The following is a 20,249-nucleotide window of genomic DNA, read 5'->3' on the forward strand; positions in this document are numbered from 1 at the left end:
ACTTCCTGTTTTGATTTCAACTCAGGATTTTGCCTGCCAATATGAGTTCTGTTATACTCACAGACATCATTCAAACAGTTTTAGAAACGTCAGTGTTTTCTATCCAATACTAATAATAATATGCAAATATTAGCAACTATAACTGAGGAGCAGGCCGTTTGATATGGGCACCTTTCATCCAAGCCACTCAATACTGCCCCTGCAGCCATAAAAAGTTAAATAAAGAGCAAAATGATTGATTATTATTTGTGCCCTGGTCCTATAAGAGCTCTTTGTCACTTCCCACGAGCCGGGTTATGACCACTCACACTCATTCTTAGGTTTAATAAATGTATTGTGTGTGTGTGTGTTTGTGACAGGCTTACAATGATGGCAAAAAACAACATTTGAGAGTGTGCAGACCCTGGTGCTAGAGGGGGTAGCAGCTGGAGGTTGAATGTTTGAAGGGGTATGGGACAATAAAAAGTTTGGGAACCACTGGTCTAAATCATTTGATGATGAGATCCAGAGATGAACTATATACACTTGAGTATACCAAATATTAAGAACACCTTCCTAATATTGGGGCATGGACTCTACAAGGTGTCAAAAGTGTTCCACAGGAATGCTGGCCCATGTTGACTCTACAAGGTGTCAAAAGTGTTCCACAGGAATGCTGGCCCATGTTGACTCTACAAGGTGTCAAAAGTGTTCCACAGGAATGCTGGCCCATGTTGACTCCGATGCTTCCCACAGTTCTGTCAAGTTGGCTGGATGTCCTTTGGCTGGTGGACTATTCTTGATTTATGTGGGAAACTGTTTAGCGTGTGAACCCAGCAGCGTGGCAGTTCTTGACACAAACCGGTGCGTCTGGCACAATCTACCATACCCTGTTCAAAGGCACTTAAATATTTAGTCTTGCCCATTCACCCTCTGAATGGCACACATACACAATCCATGTCTCAATTGTCACCCCCAAAAAATAATTCTCTAATTGGTGATTTTCATAAGTGGGAGGGGTAGATGTTCAGTTTCCTGTCTTTCTGGCCCTTTAGTTGAAGTCCACTCGGTGTGTGTCGTACATCTAAAAAGAACTCTCTCCTGCTCCCCTAACCTTTAGTTGAACGGCTCTCTAACTACCCTGGAACGCTGGACAGTTAATTATGGCTTTTGTTCAGAGCCTCTCAAGGCAGGAATGCCAGGTTGGCACATGTTCGCTCCCACCTCACTCCGAGAGAGCTGGCAGTTGCTCCACTTTTAGCCTGGCGTCAACCTTTTTGTTTAATTTACAAACGCTCACTAACTCCCACTGGACCAATGAAATGCGGGAGGACCTGTGCTTCTGTAGTACGCCAGCTTTCTGGATTGGCTGTGCCGTTACAGTTTAGAGGCATTCTTGAGCTGACACCTCAACAGTACTTTCTACACAATAACTCAAAGGGTTTTCAACTTCATGTCCTGGCTGTGGCCCAGTCTTTCAGCCTCACTCCACTTTTAGTTCTACTTCCACCTCTTTGTGTTGAATTTAGGAACGGTGTAGGTGGACGCTCTACTCCTACTTTCACACTGGACCAATGAGAAGACAATAATGAGGTCAGGGGGATCTGGTTCAGCCCCACTCTGACTCCATGACGTCAGCTCTCTGGAATGGAGGACTGTAATGAGCTGGTGGAACAGTTGGTTATCCTTGAACTTTAACCTCCCCCACTAATGGCATATTCCTAACAACTAGCTTCAGAAGTTCTTAGTCATAGCCCTCCAATAGGCTGGCTGGCATTAGTGGTGAGGTGGCCTTATGAGAACTCAACTGTAATTAGTCAAACTTTCAAAAATGTATATTTTGTACTCTTATTAAAAAATACAAAAATGCCTTAAATATAATTGTACATCCTTTTATTTTATACACAGCAGAAGTAGCTGATCAAGTTGGAGTCGTGTGCTTGTGTAGTTGTGGGCATGTTCACACTAGTTGAATATAATCGTGTGGGTGAAGAGCTGTGAAAAACTGTGTGTGTATATATATATATATATAAGTGAAGAAGTGTATAACAGGGGTTGGGTCAGTGATCAGTCAGCCAACAAGCTCTATATGAATCAGACATTAACTAGCCTCACTCCCAGTCAGTCTCGGAGCTCAAATGTCTGTTGGCCCGGGGAGAGACTAACACAGAGACCTGGACGTGTTCCCTCCCTGGGTTTCACATGATGAACATTACCGTTAGGAAAGTCTACAAGCGGTGTGCTTCAGTGATCTTCACTACAGCCGTTGATCGCTTTGTTTTCTCACGGCTTCATGTGGTGAAGGATGTGTCTGATCGCTGAGGTCACACTGGGGGATATGAGTCATGGTAGATGTGAGTGTGTGAGAGATCAGCTCTTTTACACGTGTTTGTGTGTTGAGGTTCCCTCCTCCAGTGACCTGTGTGTCGAGGCAATAGTTTATATCATCCTTTTAAAGGTGAAATAAAACCATTTAAAATGATGAACAATATGTAGCGATACGTGTTCATTGTTAAAGAACTAAGGTTAAACACATTTACATATTTCAATGTGCCGCTTTCTCAGACCCAAATGCTCAATGGAGAATCTCCATTAGCTCATTTAAAAGTGATGACTTAGTCTGAGTAGGATACGTTTGTGTCCAGGAACCTGGCCCTACAGGGTGTTGTGATGACTTGGTCTGAGTAGGATACGTTTGTGTCCAGGAACCTGGCCCTACAGGGTGTTGTGATGACTTGGTCTGAGTAGGATACGTTTGTGTCCAGGAACCTGGCCCTACAGGGTGTTGTGATGACTTGGTCTGAGTAGGATACGTTTGTGTCCAGGAACCTGGCCCTACAGGGTGTTTATGTCAGTTAATGTGCTCTTCCTGTTTTCCTGTTGTTTTCTAGGTGGGGAAAGACACTGTCCAGACCACAGAAGACCACATAATGAAGAGAGACATGCCTCCAGCTTTCATCAAGTACGTAGATGAAAGATATCTGCCTTCTCCTTAACTCTCAGCCCTCAAACTTTATTACCTTATTTACCATTTACCAGTCTAACAGTCTTATCCAATTTAGACATTTACAACGTCTTGTGTCTGAACCTCGTCTTGTGTACTCTTTCTCTCCCCCTAGTTTCTCACTCTCTCTCTCTGTCCTGTTCTCTCTCTCTCTCCCTCTAGTCGCTCTCTCTAGTCGCTCTCTCTCTGTCCTGTTCTCTCTTTCTCTCCCTCTAGTCTCTCACTCTCTCTCTGTCCTGTTCTCTCTTTCTCTCCCCCTAGTTTCTCACTCTCTCTGTCCTGTTCTCTCTTTCTCTCCCCCTAGTTTCTCACTCTCTCTGTCCTGTTCTCTCTCCCTCTCCCCCTAGTCTCTCGCTCTCTCTCTCTGTCCTGTTCTCTCTCTCTCTCCCTCTAGTCGCTCTCTCTCTTTCCTGTTATCTCTTTCTCTCCCTCTAGTCTCTCACTCTCTCTCTGTCCTGTTCTCTATTTCTCTCACTCTAGTCGCTCTCTCTGTCCTGTTCTCTCTTTCTCTTCCTCTAGTCGCTCTCTCTCTGTCCTGTTCTCTCTTTCTCTCCCTCTAGTCTCTCACTCTCTCTCTCTGTCCTGTTCTCTCTCCCTCTCCCCCTAGTCTCTCACTCTCTCTCTGTCCTGTTCTCTCTTTCTCTTCCTCTAGTCGCTCTCTCTCTGTCCTGTTCTCTCTTTCTCTCCCTCTAGTCTCTCACTCTCTCTCTGTCCTGTTCTCTCTCACACTCTAGTCAATTTCAATTTAAGGACTTTATTGGCATGGGAAACATATGTTAACATTGCCAAAGCAAGGGAAGTAGATAATAAACAAAAGTGAAATAAACAATAAAAATTAACAGTAAATTACACTCACAAAAGAATAAAGACATTTCAAATGTCATATTATGTATTTATAAAGTGTTGTAATGATGTGCAAATAGTTAAAGTACAAAAGGGAAGATAAATAAACATAAATATGGGTTGTATTTACAATGGTTTTGTTCTTCACTGGTTGACCTTTTTCTTGTGGCAACAGGTCACAAATCTTGCTGCTGTGGTGGCACACTGTGGTATTTCACTCCGTAGATATGGGAGTTTATTTTTAATGTGTGTAATTATCTTTTTGTTTTCTCATTGTTTGGTTGGGTCTAATTGTGTTGCTGTCCTGGGGCTCTGTGGGGTGTGTTTGTGAACAGAGCCCCAGGACCAGCTTGCTTTGGGGACTCTTCTCCAGGTTCATCTCTCTGTAGGTGATGGCTTTGTTATGGAAGGTTGAGGAATCACTTCCTTTTAGGTGGTTGTAGAATTTAACATCTATTTTCAGGATGTTGATAATTAGCGGGTATTGGCCTAATTCTGCTCTGCATTCATTATTTAGTGTTTTACATTGTACACAGAGGATATTTTTGCAGAATTCTGCATGCAGAGTCTCAATTTGGTGTTTATCCCATTTTTGTGAATTCTTGGTTGGTGAGCGGACCCCAGACCTCATAAAGGGCAATGGGTTCTATATCTGATTCAAGTATTAACCAGATCCTAATTGGTATGTCAAATTTGATGTTCCTTTTGATGGCATAGAAGGCCCTTTTTTGCCTTGTCTCTCAGATCTTTCACAGCTTTGTGGAAGTTACCTGTGGCGCTGATGTTTAGGCCAAGGTGTATGTATAGTTTTTTGTGTGCTCTAGGGCAACTGTGTCTAGATGGAATTTGTATTTGTAGTCCTGGAGACTGGACCTTTTTTGGAACACCATTATTTTGGTCTTTCTGAGATATACTGTCAGGACCCAGGTCTGGCAGTATATGTGCAGAAGATCTAGGTGCTGTGGTAGACCCTCCTTGGTTGGGGACAGAAGCATTAGCAAACAGTAGACATTTGACTTCAGATTCTAGTAGGGTGAGGCCGGGTGCTGCAGATTGTTCTAGTGCCCTCGCCAATTCATTTATATGTTGAAGAGGGTGGGGCTTTAGCTGCATCCCTGTCTCAACCCACGGACCGGTGGAAAGAAGTCTTTTTGTTTGCCAATGTTAACCGTACACTTGTTGTGTGTACATGGATATCTTAATGTTCTATGTTTTTCCCCACAGCACTTTCCATCAGTTTGTATAGCAGACCCTCATGCCAAAATGAGTCTGAATGAAGCCTTTTTTTAAATCAACAAAGCATAAGACTTTGCCTTTGTTTTGGTTTGTTTGTTTGTCAATTAGGGAGCGCCGGGTGAATACGTGGTCTTTCGTAAGGTAATTTGATAAAAAGCCAATTTAACATTTGCTCAGTACATTGTTTTCATTGAGGAAATGTACGAGTCTGCTGTTAATGATAATGCAGAGGATTTTCCCAAGGTTGCTGTTGACACATATCCCACGGTAGTTGTTGGGGTCAAATTTGTCTCCACATTTGTGGATTGGGGTGAGCAGTCCTTGGTTGCAAATATTGGGGAAGATGCCAGAGCTGAGGATAATGTTAAAGAGTATAGCCAATTGGAATGTGTGGTCTGTATATTTGATCATTTCATTGAGGATACCATGAACACCACAGGCCTTTTTGGGTTGGAGGGTTTATATTTTGTCCTGTAGCTCATTCAATGTAATTGGAGAATCCAGTGGGTTCAGTTAGTCTTTAATAGTTGATTCTAAGATTTGTATTTGATAATGTATATGTTTTTGCTGTTTGTTCTTTGTTAACCTGTTGCTTCTACTCGGGACGCTTGCGTCCCAACTAGAGCTCTGGAAATGCAAATGCGCTACGCTAAATGCTAATAGTATTAGTTAAAACTCAAAAGTTCATTAAAATACACATGCAGGGTATCGAATTAAAGCTACACTCGTTGTGAATCCAGGCAACAAGTCAGATTTTTAAAATGCTTTTCGGCGAAAGCATGAGAAGCTATTATCTGATAGCATGCAACACCCCAAAAGACCCACAGGGGACGTAAACAAAATAATTAGCATTTCGGCGTTACACAAACCGCACAATAAAATAGAAAACATTCATTACCTTTCACCATCTTCTTTGTTGGCACTCCTAGATGTCCCATAAACACTATTTGGGTCTTTATTTAGATTAAATCGGTCCATATAAAGCCTAGATATCGTTATATGTAGACTGTGTGATAAACTAAAAAAACATTGTTTCAAAACGTAACGTCATTTTTTAAAATTCAAAAAGTCGACGATAAACTTTCACAAAACACTTCAAAATACGTTTGTAATGCAACTTTAGGTATTAGTAAACGTTAATAAGCGATAAAATTCATCAGGAGGCGATGGAAAGATCATTAGCTGTCCGTCTGGAAAAATGTCCGGCTAGAAACTCAACGAAAATATCCGGTCCTAGACCGGAGGAGATACGGTGTCCTGTATGTGTTTGACCAAGAAAAAACTCGAAGGGAAATGACAAGACTCTAGACACCGTGTGGAAGCTGTAGGTACTGCAACCTCAGTCAATTAATTGTGGTTCACGTTTATCAATGGGTTCAAGTAGCGCATGGATATATTTTCCCATTTTCAGTGATCAGTTTTTCCTGTGCTTTTCGATGTAAATGCCGTTCTGGTAAAGCCACAGCAGTGATTTAACCAGTTTTTTTAAACGTCTGAGTGTTTTCTATCCACACAGACTAAGCAAATGCATATACTATATTCCTGGCATGAGTAGCAGGGCGCTGAAATGTTGCGCGATTTTTAACAGAATGTTCAAAAAAGTAGAGGGTCGACTTAAGAGGTTAAAGAGCCAAACAGATTGGAGAAGTGGTTTACCCAAACATCTCCATCTCTAATTCTTCCTGTTGTTTTAGTGTTTTCACATTTCTCCTGAAGTGGTTAGTCTATGGATTCTTGAATTCCATTGAGCTGATTTCTGACGTGCTGTTCCTTCTTTTTCTGTATTGTTTTAGTGATTCACCTTAGTGAAGGTTTAGGCTCAGCTGTTCTGGGTCTTTATGTTTTTGGTTGGACAGGTTTCTCAATTTCTTTCTTAGATTTTTGCATTCTTCATCAAACCATTTTTCATTGTTCATTTTCTTAGGTTGTCGGCTTGAAATGTTTATATTTGATAGGGAAACTGAGAGGTCAAATATACTTTTAAGGTTTTCTACTGCCAAGGTTACACCTTCACTATTACAGTGAAACATTGTGTCCAGGAAATTGTCTAGAAGGGATTTAATTTGTTGTAGCCTAATAGTTCTTTGGTAATTTTCCACACTACTTTCCTTCCAGCTATAGCATTTCTTAACTTCTTGCGTTGAGCCATCCCGGATCCGGTATTGTGACTACAGCCTCAAGCTCATTACAATAACGCAACGTTAACTATTCATGAAAATCGCAAATGAAATGAAATTAATCTATTTGCTCTCAAGCTTAGCCCTTTGTTAACAACACTGTCATCTCAGATTTTCAAAATATGCTTCTCAACCATTGCAAAACAAGCATTTGTGTAACAGTATTGATAGCTAACGTAGCATTTAGCGTAGCATTTAGCGTTAGCATTCAGCAGGCAACATTTTCACAAAAAACAGAAAAGCATTCAAATAAAATCATTTACCTTTGAAGAACTTCGGATGTTTTCAATGAGGACTCTCAGATAGCAAATGTTCAGTTTTTCCTGAAAGATTATTTGTTTAGGACAAATCGCTCCGTTTTCTGCGTCACGTTTAGCTACGGAAAAAACCTGTATCCAGGATTGTGTAAATCTATCCGCAAGCTCATTAGCATAACACAACGTTAACTATTCATGAAAATCGCAAATGAAATGAAATTAATCTATTTGCTCTCAAGCTTAGCCTTTTGTTAACAACACTGTCATCTCAGATGTTCAAAATATGCTTTTGAACCATAGCTAAACAAGCATTTGTGTAACAGTATTGATAGCCTAGCATAGGATTATGCCTCTCTTTCAGCATGCAACATTTTCACAAAAACCAGAAAAGGATTAAAATAAAATCATTTACCTTTGAAGAACTTCAGATGTTTTCAATTAGGAGACTCTCAGTTAGATAGCAAATGTTCAGTTTTTACAAAAAATATTATTTGTGTCGACTAATCGCTCCGTTTTGTTCATCACGTTTGGGTAAGGAAAAAAAATAAATAAAAATAAATTCATTAAAACGCCAACTTTTTTCCAAATTAACTCCATAATATCGACAGAAACATGGCAAACCGATGTTTAGAATCAATCCTCAAGGTGTTTTTCACATATCTATCGACGATAAAATCCTTCGTGGCAGTTTACTTTCTCTTCTGAAGAAATGGAACGCGCATGGACCTACAGATTACGCAATAATTTCGACACAGGACACCGGGCGGGATACCAGGTAAATGTAGTCTCTTATGGTCAATCTTCCAATGATATGCCTACAAACACGTCACAATGCTGCAGACAATGGGGGGAAACGACAGAGAGCGCAGGCTCATTCCTGGCGCATTCACAGCCATATAAGGAGACATTGGAACACAGCGCCTTCAGAATCTGGGGCATTTCCTGTATGAAACTTCATCTTGGTTTCGCCTGTAGCATTAGTTCTGGGGCACTCACAGATAATATCTTTGCAGTTTTGGAAACGTCAGAGTTTTGTCTTTCCAAGGCTGTCAATTCCATGCATAGTCGAGCATCTTTTCGTGACAAAATATTGCGCTTAAAACGGGCACGTCTTTTTATCCAATAATGACATAGCGCCCCCATAGGTTGAAGAGGTTAATATTACTCAGTTCCTTTGGCTTTGATGCCTCATAATTGAGTATTGCTCTGTTCAAGTAGTGTGTGATTTTGCTGTGATCTGATGGGGTGTCAGTGGACTGACTGAACGTTCTGAGAGACTCTGGGTTGAGGTCAGTGATAAAGTAGTCTACAGTACTACTGCCAAGAGATTAGTTATAGGTGTACCTACTGCAGGAGTCCCCTTGAAGCCTACCATTGACTATGTACTGTACATTGACTATGTGGGCAGAAGGGGCATTGGTCTGATAAGTGGGGGATTTATATAGGGTGTGGCCCGTGGTTTGTTTGGGTTGGTCATTGCAGGTCTGTGAGGAGGGTCTGCTGCTCTGTTTCTACTGTGTGAGGTGCCAGGGCTGCGGTTGAGGGTGACATCCTTCAGGGTCCTGGTAAAAGTTGGGATTGTTTCCTTGTATAGGTGGACCTGGTCATAAAGGCTGTTCAAGTCCAGGGTGGAGTGGTGGGCCAGGTAGACATTAGGTTTTGAGGCACAGTCTTGCGAAATGTTAAAATTCACCCGCTCTATGGTGGGTGAATGTAAGCATTTCCTGCTGGACCCTCAGGTCATTTGTGTCTCTCGTCTCTCTCGCTCTTCTCCCTCTAGTCACTGTCACTCTGTCGAGTCTCTTCTCTCTCTCTCTCTAGTCTCTTCTCTCTCTAGTCTCTTCTCTCTCTCTCTCTCTAGTCTCTTCTCTCTCTCTCTAGTCTCTACTCTCTCTCTCTCTAGTCTCTACTCTCTCTCTAGTCTCTTCTCTCTCTCTCTCTCTAGTCTCTTCTCTCTCTCTCTCTCTAGTCTCTTCTCTCTCTCTCTCTAGTCTCTTCTCTCTCTCTCTCTAGTCTCTTCTCTCTCTCTCTCTAGTCTCTTCTCTCTCTCTCTCTAGTCTCTTCTCTCTCTCTCTAGTGTCTCTCTTCTCTCTCTCTCTCTAGTGTCTGTCTCTCTCTCTCTCTCTCTCTCTCTAGTGTCTGTCTCTCTCTCTCTCTCTCTCTCTCTCTCTAGTGTCTGTCTCTCTCTCTCTCTCTAGTGTCTCTTCTCTCTCTCTCTAGTGTCTCTTCTCTCTCTCTCTAGTGTCTCTTCTCTCTCTCTCTAGTCTCTCTTTCTCTCTCTCTCTCTAGTCTCTCTTTCTCTCTCTTTCTCTCTCTCTCTAGTGTCTCTTTCTCTCTCTCGCTCTAGTCTGTGTCTCTAGTCTCTGTCTCTCTCTCTAGTCTGTGTCTCTCTAGTCTGTCTCTAGTCTCTCTCTCTCTAGTGTCTCTCTAGTGTCTCTCTCTCTCTCTCTCTAGTGTCTCTCTCTCTCTCTCTAGTGTCTCTCTCTCTCTCTAGTGTCTCTCTCTCTCTCTAGTGTCTCTCTCTCTCTCTAGTGTCTCTCTCTCTCTCTCGCTCTAGTCTGTGTCTCTAGTCTCTGTCTCTCTCTCTAGTCTGTGTCTCTCTAGTCTGTCTCTAGTCTCTCTCTCTCTAGTGTCTCTCTAGTGTCTCTCTCTCTCTCTCTCTAGTGTCTCTCTAGTGTCTCTCTCTCTCTCTCTCTAGTGTCTCTCTCTCTCTCTCTCTAGTGTCTCTCTCTCTCTCTCTCTAGTCTCTCTCTCTCTCTCTCTCTAGTCTCTCTCTCTCTCTCTAGTGTCTCTCTAGTGTCTCTCTCTCTCTAGTGTCTCTCTCTCTCTAGTGTCTCTCTCTCTAGTGTCTCTCTCTCTCTCTAGTCTCTCTCTCTCTCTCTCTAGTCTCTCTCTGTGTCTCTCTCTCTCTCTCTAGTCTCTCTCTCTCTCTCTCTAGTCTCTCTCTCTCTCTCTCTAGTGTCTCTCTCTCTCTCTCTCTAGTGTCTCTTCTCTCTCTCTCTAGTGTCTCTTCTCTCTCTCTCTAGTGTCTCTTTCTCTCTCTCTCTCTAGTGTCTCTTTCTCTCTCTCTCTCTCTAGTGTCTCTTTCTCTCTCTCTCTCTAGTGTCTCTTTCTCTCTCTCTAGTCTCTCTCTCTCTCTAGTGTCTCTCTCTCTCTCTCTCTCTCTAGTGTCTCTCTCTCTCTCTCTCTCTCTCTAGTGTCTCTTTCTCTCTCTCTCTAGTGTCTCTTTCTCTCTCTCTCTAGTGTCTCTTTCTCTCTCTCTCTCTAGTCTCTCTTTCTCTCTCTCTCTCTCTAGTCTCTCTTTCTCTCTCTTTCTCTCTCTCTCTAGTCTCTCTTTCTCTCTCTCTCTCTAGTCTCTCTCTCTCTAGTCTCTCTCTCTCTCTAGTCTCTCTTTCTCTCTCTTTCTCTCTAGTCTCTCTCTAGTCTCTCTTTCTCTCTCTCTCTCTAGTCTCTCTTTCTCTCTCTCTCTCTAGTCTCTCTTTCTCTCTCTCTCTCTAGTCTCTCTTTCTCTCTCTCTCTAGTCTGTGTCTCTAGTCTCTGTCTCTCTAGTCTCTCTCTCTCTCTCTCGTCTCTCTCTCTCTAGTCTCTCTCTCTCTAGTCTCTCTCTCTCTCGTCTCTCTCTCTCTCGTCTCTCTCTCTCTAGTCTCTCTCTCTCTCTAGTGTCTCTCTCTCTCTCTCTCTAGTGTCTCTCTCTCTCTCTCTAGTGTCTCCTCTCTCTCTCTAGTGTCTCTTCTCTCTCTCTCTCTAGTGTCTCTTTCTCTCTCTCTCTAGTGTCTCTTTCTCTCTCTCTCTAGTGTCTTTCTCTCTCTCTCTCTCTAGTGTCTCTTTCTCTCTCTCTCTAGTGTCTCTTTCTCTCTTTCTCTCTCTCTCTAGTGTCTCTTTCTCTCTTTCTCTCTCTCTCTAGTCTCTCTTTCTCTCTTTCTCTCTCTCTCTAGTGTCTCTCTCTCTCTCTCTAGTGTCTCTCTCTCTCTAGTGTCTCTCTCTCTCTAGTGTCTCTCTCTCTCTAGTGTCTCTCTCTCTCTCTCTAGTGTCTCTTCTCTCTCTCTCTCTAGTGTCTCTTCTCTCTCTCTCTAGTGTCTCTTCTCTCTCTCTCTAGTGTCTCTTCTCTCTCTCTCTCTAGTGTCTCTTTCTCTCTCTCTCTCTAGTGTCTCTTTCTCTCTCTCTAGTCTGTGTCTCTAGTCTCTGTCTCTCTAGTCTCTCTCTCTCTCTAGTCTCTTCTCTCTCTCTCTCTCTCTAGTGTCTCTCTCTCTCTCTCTCTCTCTAGTGTCTCTCTCTCTCTCTCTCTCTCTAGTGTCTCTCTCTCTCTAGTGTCTCTTTCTCTCTCTCTCTAGTGTCTCTTTCTCTCTCTCTCTAGTGTCTCTTTCTCTCTCTCTCTCTAGTCTCTCTTTCTCTCTCTCTCTCTCTAGTCTCTCTTTCTCTCTCTTTCTCTCTCTCTCTAGTCTCTCTTTCTCTCTCTCTCTCTAGTCTCTCTCTCTCTAGTCTCTCTCTCTCTCTAGTCTCTCTTTCTCTCTCTTTCTCTCTAGTCTCTCTAGTCTCTCTCTCTCTCTCTCTAGTCTCTCTCTCTCTCTCTAGTCTCTCTTTCTCTCTCTCTCTAGTCTGTGTCTCTAGTCTCTGTCTCTCTAGTCTCTCTCTCTCTCTCTCTCTAGTCTCTCTCTCTCTAGTCTCTCTCTCTCTCGTCTCTCTCTCTCTCGTCTCTCTCTCTCTCTAGTCTCTCTCTCTCTCTAGTGTCTCTCTCTCTCTCTCTAGTGTCTCCTCTCTCTCTCTAGTGTCTCTTCTCTCTCTCTCTCTCTAGTTTCTCTCTCTCTCTCTAGTGTCTCTCTCTCTCTCTCTCTCTCTAGTGTCTCTTTCTCTCTAGTGTCTCTCTCTCTCTCTCTCTAGTGTCTCTTCTCTCTCTCTCTAGTGTCTCTTTTCTTCTCTCTCTCTCTAGTGTCTCTTTCTCTTTCTCTCTCTCTCTAGTCTCTCTTTCTCTCTTTCTCTCTCTCTAGTCTCTCTTTCTCTCTCTCTCTAGTCTCTCTTTCTCTCTTTCTCTCTCTCTCTCTCTCTCTCTCTCTCTCTCTTTCTCTCTCTCTCTCTCTAGTCTCTCTCTCTCTCTAGTCTCTCTTTCTCTCTCTCTCTAGTCTCTCTTTCTCTCTCTCTCTAGTCTGTCTCTAGTCTCTCTTTCTCTCTCTCTCTCTAGTCTGTGTCTCTAGTCTCTGTCTCTCTTTCTCTCTCTCTAGTCTCTCTCTCTCTCGTCTCTCTCTCTCTCTAGTGTCTCTCTCTCTAGTGTCTCTTTCTCTCTCTCTTGTCTCTCTCTCTCTAGTGTCTCTCTCTCTCTCTCTAGTGTCTCTCTCTCTCTCTAGTGTCTCTCTCTCTCTCTCTCTAGTGTCTCTCTCTCTAGTGTCTCTCTCTCTCTAGTGTCTCTTTCTCTCTCTCTCTTTCTCTCTCTCTAGTCTCTCTCTCTCTCTAGTGTCTTTCTCTCTCTCTCTAGTCTCTCTTTCTCTCTCTCTCTCTAGTCTCTCTTTCTCTCTCTAGTCTCTCGCTCTCTAGTCTGTGTCTCTAGTCTCTCTCTCTAGTCTCTCGCTCTCTAGTCTGTGTCTCTAGTCTCTGTCTCTCTCACTCTCTCTGTATGTGTTGGGGTGCTGGTTGCTGCTGTGGGAGGCTCGCTACCTTCTAAGCTTCTATTTGTCCAGGGAGGGACTCCTCACTAAAGGAGGAAGCAGGAAGGAATAGTGGTAGGTTTCTATTTGTCCAGGGAGGGACTCCTCACTAAAGGAGGAAGCAGGAAGGAACAGTGGTAGGTTTCTATTTGTCCAGGGAGGGACTCTTCACTAAAGGAGGAAGCAGGAAGGAACAGTGGTAGGCTTCTATTTGTCCAGGGAGGGACTCCTCACTAAAGCAGGAAGGAACAGTGGTAGGTTTCTATTTGTCCAGGGAGGGACTCCTCACTAAAGGAGGAAGCAGGAAGGAATAGTGGTAGGTTTATATTTGTCCAGGGAGGGACTCCTCACTAAAGGAGGAAGCAGGAAGGAACAGTGGTAGGTTTCTATTTGTCCAGGGAGGGACTCCTCACTAAAGGAGGAAGCAGGAAGGAACAGTGGTAGGTTTCTATTTGTCCAGGGAGGGACTCTTCACTAAAGGAGGAAGCAGGAAGGAACAGTGGTAGGCTTCTATTTGTCCAGGGAGGGACTCCTCACTAAAGCAGGAAGGAACAGTGGTAGGTTTCTATTTGTCCAGGAGGGACTCTCACTAAGTGAGGAGCAGGAAGGAACAGTGGTCTTGGTCTTCTTTAGACTGCTGCTCTTGGTTAACCTCAACCTAAGCCCCAAGAGAGAAGTATTCAAATTGTATTTCCAGTTTGGACATATGGATTCAATCTATATCACGTTGTCATTATAAACAGTAGTGTTTATAATGACAACGTGATATAGATTGAATCCATATGTCCAAACTGGAAATACAATTTGAATACTTCTCTCTTGGGGCTTAGGTTGAGGTTAACCAAGAGCAGCAGTCTACGAAGAAGACCAAATAGAAACCGACCACTGTTCCTTCCTGCTTCCTCCTTTAGTCACTCCCTGAATGAATGAATCAAGAGGGCCATTTTGCTTTTCTCTTCCTACTCCACTAGAGCTATGAATAATCTCCACCAATCACAGCCGCTTTGCTCTGACTCTGCCATACACACTCAACCTTGTCAGCTCAGCTCAGTAGACCCCAGTAATACAGTCGGGGGGGTCACGCGACACCCAACAAAGTCATGTATGTAAAGCAATTGGCAGGCGTAGGTCATAGAGGCGGTTTCACGGAGGCGCCCTGAACGCATTTGGCGCCTTGAAGTCACGTTGTCTTCATCCATCAGATACACATGCTGGAATGTGTCTTCTTTAACTATATATAATTGTGTGTGTGTTTCACTATAATTAGCGCGTGCATTGGTCCTGGACTGGTCCTGTAATATAACATGACTGTGTAGTCTGACTCCATGCTGCTGAAGGACACTGCTGGCTGCACTAACATGTATATAATGTTATACACGAAATTATACACTGTACACGACATTATACACGACATTATACACGACATTATACACTATACATGACATTATACACGACATTCAGCAGATGCTTTTATCCAAAGTGACTTACAGTTGAATGCATATATTAACATGTGACCCCAGTGGGAATTGAACACATGACCCTGGCGTTGCTAACAGCACTACAAACCTGTTTTAATATGCACATACATTACCAGAGGCTTGAAGAGACCAGCAACCGTTCTGCCTTCGCCATGGTGGAAAGTCAAACTGAGCTTGTCTGGCCCTGCCTGCAACACCCAGTGCCTTGTCTTCCAGCACCGTGGACAAACACTGATACTACCAGTTCCCTCTTAACAGAGAAGAAGAGTGTTTGTCCCACAGGCTTTAGCAGGAAGTTAGGATTCTGTGGGAATGTGTGTCTTATCTTTGGCTTGTTGCCTGTTTCTGTGAGGTTTGATTTTATTTACATGCATACATACATATTTTAGAGGTCAACCGATTAATCGGAATGGCCGATTTAATTAGGGCCGTTTTTAAGTTTTCATAACGATCAGAAATCTGATTTTTTTTTTTCCCGATTTCATAAATAAATAATAATAATTTTAAAAAATACACATTTTTTATTTTATTTATTTATTTGTTAAATTTTACCCCCTTTTTCTCCCCAATTTCGTAGTAACCAATTGTTAGTGGTTACTATCTTGTCTCATCGCCACAACTCCCGTACGGGCTCGGGATAGACGAAGGTCAAAAGTCATGCGTCCTCCGAAACACAACACAACATAACACAACCAAGCCACGCCACACTGCTTCTTAACACAGCACGCATCCAACCCGGATGCCAGCCACACCAATGTGTCGGAGGAAGCACCGTGCACCTGGCGACCTTAGTTAGCGTTCACTGCGCCAGGCCCGCCACAGGAGTTGCTGGTGCGCGATGAGTCAAGGATATCCCTACCGGCCAAACCCTCCCTAAACCGGACGATTGTGCGTCGCCCCACAGACCTCCCGGTCACGGCCGAGCCTGGGCGCGAACCCAGAATCTCTGGTGGCACAGCTAGCGCTGCAGTGCAGTGCCCTAGACTACTGCGCCCCCGGGAGGCCCCACAACACATTCTTATTTTCAATGACTGCATAGGAACAGTGGGTTAACTGCCTTGTTCAGGGGCAGAATGACAGATTTTTACCTTGTCAGCTCAGGGATTCGTTTTTGCAACCTTCCGGTTACTAGTCCATCGCTTTAACCACCTGCCTTACATTGTGCTCCACGAGAAGCCTGCGTGGCAGGCTGGCTACCTGTTACGCAAGGGCAGCAAGAAGCCAAGGTAAGTTGCTAGCTAGCATTAAACTTATAAAAAACAATCAATCTTCACAATCACTAGTTAACTACACATGGTTGATGATATTACTAGTTTATCTAGCGTGTCCTGCCTGTTAATTTCTCATCGAATCACAACCTACTTCGACAAACGGGCGATGATTTAGCACTGTCGTTGCACCAAACCTAACCATAAACATCAATGCCTTTCTTTAAAATCAATACACAAGTATATATTTTTAAACCTGCCTATTTACTTATTAATATTGCCTGCTAACATGAATTTCTTATAATTAGGGAAATTGTGTCACTTCTCTTGCGTTCCATGCAGCAGTTTGGGCCGCCTGGCTCGTTGCGAACTGTGTGAAGTCCATTTATTTCTAACAAAGACCATAATTAGTTTGCCAGAATTGTACATAATTATGACATAACATTGTACAACCTTCAATATAACAGTAATATTTAGACTAAGGGATGCCACCCGTTAGATAAAATACGGAACGGTTCCGTATTTCACTGAAAGAATAAACGTTTTGTTTTCGAAATGTTAGTTTCCGGATTCGACCATATTAATGACCAAAGGCTTGCATTTCTGTGTGTTATAATTAAGTCTGATTTGATAGAGCAGTCTGACTGAGCGGTGGTAGGCAGCAGCAGGCTCGTAAGCATTCATTCAAACAGTACTTTCGTGCGTTTGCCAGCAGCTCTTGCTGTGCTTCAAGCATTGAGCTGTTTATGACTTCAAGCCTATCAGCTCCCGATATAGTTAGCGGTGTGCGCGCTAACAGTGTTTCAAACGTCACTCATTCTGAGACTTGGAGTAGTTGTTCCCTTTGCTCTGCAAGGGCCGCGGCTTTTGTGGAGCGATGGGTAACGATGCTTCGAGGGTGGCTGTTGTCGATGTGTTCCTGGTTCGTGCCCAGGTAGGGGCGAGGAGAGGGACCTAAGCTATACTGTTACTGGCAATACTAAAGTGCCTATAATAACATCCAATAGTCAAAGGTATATGAAATACAAAAGGTATAGAGAGAAATAGTCCTAAAATAACTACAACTTAACTTCTTACCTGGGAATATTGAAGACTCATGTTAAAAGGAACCACCAGCTTTCATATGTTCTGAGCAAGGAACTTAAACGTTAGCTATTTTACATGGCACATATTGCACTTTTACTTCTCCAAACACTTGTTTTTTCATTATTTAAACCAAATTGAACATGTTTCATTATTTTTTTGGGGGGCTAAATTGATTTTATTGATGTATTATATTAAGTTAAAATAAGTGTTCATTCAGTGTTGTTATTATTACAAATAAATAAATGGACGATTTTTAAACGATATCGGCTTTTTCGGGTCCTCCAATAATCTGTATCGGCGTTGAAAAATCATAATCGGTCGACCTCTAATACACATGTACTGCACACATGCCCTACATGCCTCACATGCCATACACGCACACATGCCCTACATGCCTCACATGCCCTACACGCACACATGCCCTACACGCACACATGCCCTACATGCCTCACATGCCCTACACAGCGCACATGCCTACACAGCGCACATGCCTACACAGCGCACATGCCTACACAGCGCACATGCCTACACAGCACGTATGATGATTGAACTATGATATCGAGCTTGCCTGTGTTTCGCTGACTAGTAGGTTTCTTAAATTCACTATCTTCAGGTTTCTTATCTTCTCTTCAGTAGAAGAACACCACTGAGGCCATGTTCATCAAACCTGCTCAGAGATGTTATATTATAGATATAGTGAGAGATGATCAGATATCTTGTAGATATAGTGAGAGATGATCAGATATCTTGTAGATATAGTGAGAGATGATCAGATATCTTGTAGATATAGTGAGAGATGACCAAGGATCTAATATTATAGATATAGTGAGATGATCAGGGATGTTGTAGTATTGATGTAGTGAGAGATGATCAGGGGTGTTGTATTATAGATATAGTGAGAGATGATCAGGGATGTTGTAGATATAGTGAGAGATGATCAGGGATGTTGTATTGTAGATATAGTGAGAGATGATCAGGGATGTTATAGTATTGATGTAGTGAGAGATGATCAGGGATGTTGTAGTATTGATGTAGTGAGAGATGATCAGGGATGTTATATTATAGATATAGTGAGAGATGATCAGGGATGTTATATTATAGATATAGTGAGAGATGATCAGGGATGTTGTATAGATATAGTGAGAGATGATCAGGGATGTTGTATTATAGATATAGTGAGAGATGATCAGGGATGTTGTATTATAGATATAATGAGAGATGATCAGGGATGTTGTATTATAGATATAGTGAGAGATGATCAGGGATGTTGTATTATAGATATAGTGAGAGATGATCAGGGATGTTGTATTATAGATATAGTGAGAGATGATCAGGGATGTTGTATTATAGATATAGTGAGAGATGATCAGGGATGTTATATTATAGATATAGTGAGAGATGATCAGGGATGTTGTAGATATAGTGAGAGATGATCAGGGATGTTGTATTGTAGATATAGTGAGAGATGATCAGGGATGTTATAGTATTGATGTAGTGAGAGATGATCAGGGATGTTGTAGTATTGATGTAGTGAGAGATTATCAGGGATGTTGTATTATAGATATAGTGAGAGATGATCAGGGATGTTGTATTGTAGATATAGTGAGAGATGATCAGGGATGTTATAGTATTGATGTAGTGAGAGATGATCAGGGATGTTGTAGTATTGATGTAGTGAGAGATGATCAGGGATGTTATATTATAGATATAGTGAGAGATGATCAGGGATGTTGTAGATATAGTGAGAGATGATCAGGGATGTTGTAGATATAGTGAGAGATGATCAGGGATGTTGTAGATATAGTGAGAGATGATCAGGGATGTTGTAGATATAGTGAGAGATGATCAGGGATGTTGTAGATATAGTGAGAGATGATCAGACACTTATATCCATGATCACGTTCAACAACAGGAAATGGGCTGAAACCAGGCTTGATGCCCAACTGTCTCTTAGCTAACTGATGCTAATGATCAGATCTCTAACGCATTTTTCATTTTTTAAAACATTTTATTAAACCTTTTTATTTAACTAGGCAAGTCAGTTAAGAACAAATTGTTATTTACAATGACTGCCTACTCCGGACAAACCCTAATGACACTGGGCCAATTGTGCCCCACCCTATGGGAACGCCCAATCACTGCCGGTTGTAATACAGCCTTAATGAGCTATGTAACGGTGTTGTTTTCCATTGTTCCTCTTTCCCTCTCTCAGGGTGGAGACTGCGTGCACCAAGCTGGTGCAGGCGGCGTCCATGTTGAAAGCAGACCCTTACTCCGTCCCTGCTCGAGATTACCTCATCGACGGCTCCCGTGGAATCCTCTCTGGCACCTCTGACCTGCTGCTCACCTTCGACGAGGCTGAGGTACCGTGGAGTACTGGAGAGTACCGTAGAGTGGAGTACTGGAGAGTACCTTACAGTAGTGTGCAGTAAAGTGGGGTACCGGAGAGTACAGTAGCGTGGAGTACTGGAGAGTACAGTACAGTAGCGTGGAGAGTACAGTAGAGTGGAGTACTGGAGAGTACCTTACAGTACCGTGGAGAGTACAGTAAAGTGGAGTACCGGAGAGTAGAGTGGAGTACTGGAGAGTACCGTACAGTAGCGTGGAGAGTACAGTAAAGTGGAGTACCGTTGAGTACTGGAGAGTAGTGTGGAGTACTGGAGAGTACCGTACAGTAGCGTGGAGAGTACAGTAGAGTGGAGTACTGGAGAGTACTGTACAGTTGCATGGAGAGTACAGTAAAGTGGAGTACCTGGAGAGTACAGTAGCGTGGAGAGTACAGTAAAGTGGAGTACTGGAGAGTACAGTACAGTAGCGTGGAGAGTACAGTAGAGTGGAGTACCGGAGAGTACAGTAGAGTGGAGTACCGGAGAGTACAGTAGAGTGGAGTACCGGAGAGTACAGTAGAGTGGAGTACCGGAGAGTACAGTAGAGTGGAGTACCGGAGAGTACAGTAGAGTGGAGTACCGGAGAGTACAGTAGAGTGGAGTACCGGAGAGTACTGTACAGTAGCGTGGAGAGTACAGTAGAGTGGAGTACCGGAGAGTACAGTAGCGTGGAGAGTACAGTAGAGTGGAGTACTGGAGAGTACAGTAGCGTGGAGAGTACAGTAGAGTGGAGTACTGGAGAGTACCGTACAGTAGCGTGGAGAGTACAGTAGAGCACAGCACCATAGGTTATGGAAGGAGTTTCATCACACCCTCAAACTGAACGTCCTGTAAACAACATTAATTACACACAGGCATAACCCTCCTCCCTCAAAACAAATGTGTGTTACAACACAGCACATCTCAGCAGGCTAGAGGTAGTTCCTTAAACCAGGCAGCCGTACCATCACCCTGGGCT

The 20,249-nt window shown here is 43.0% G+C and overlaps 1 protein-coding gene across 1 annotated transcript in view; it reads left to right on the forward strand.

The window, feature by feature from the left end:
- Window positions 1-20,249, forward strand: part of LOC115144459 (vinculin-like) — a 64,254-nt gene that overhangs the window by 12,673 nt on the left and 31,332 nt on the right. Inside the window, 2 exon segments of the mRNA XM_065002674.1 lie at window positions 2,871-2,941; window positions 19,117-19,267. Coding sequence (XP_064858746.1) covers window positions 2,871-2,941; window positions 19,117-19,267 — 222 coding nt within the window.

Source organism: Oncorhynchus nerka, linkage group LG16, assembly GCF_034236695.1.
Source record: "Oncorhynchus nerka isolate Pitt River linkage group LG16, Oner_Uvic_2.0, whole genome shotgun sequence".
Classification (NCBI taxonomy): Eukaryota; Metazoa; Chordata; class Actinopteri; order Salmoniformes; family Salmonidae; genus Oncorhynchus; species Oncorhynchus nerka.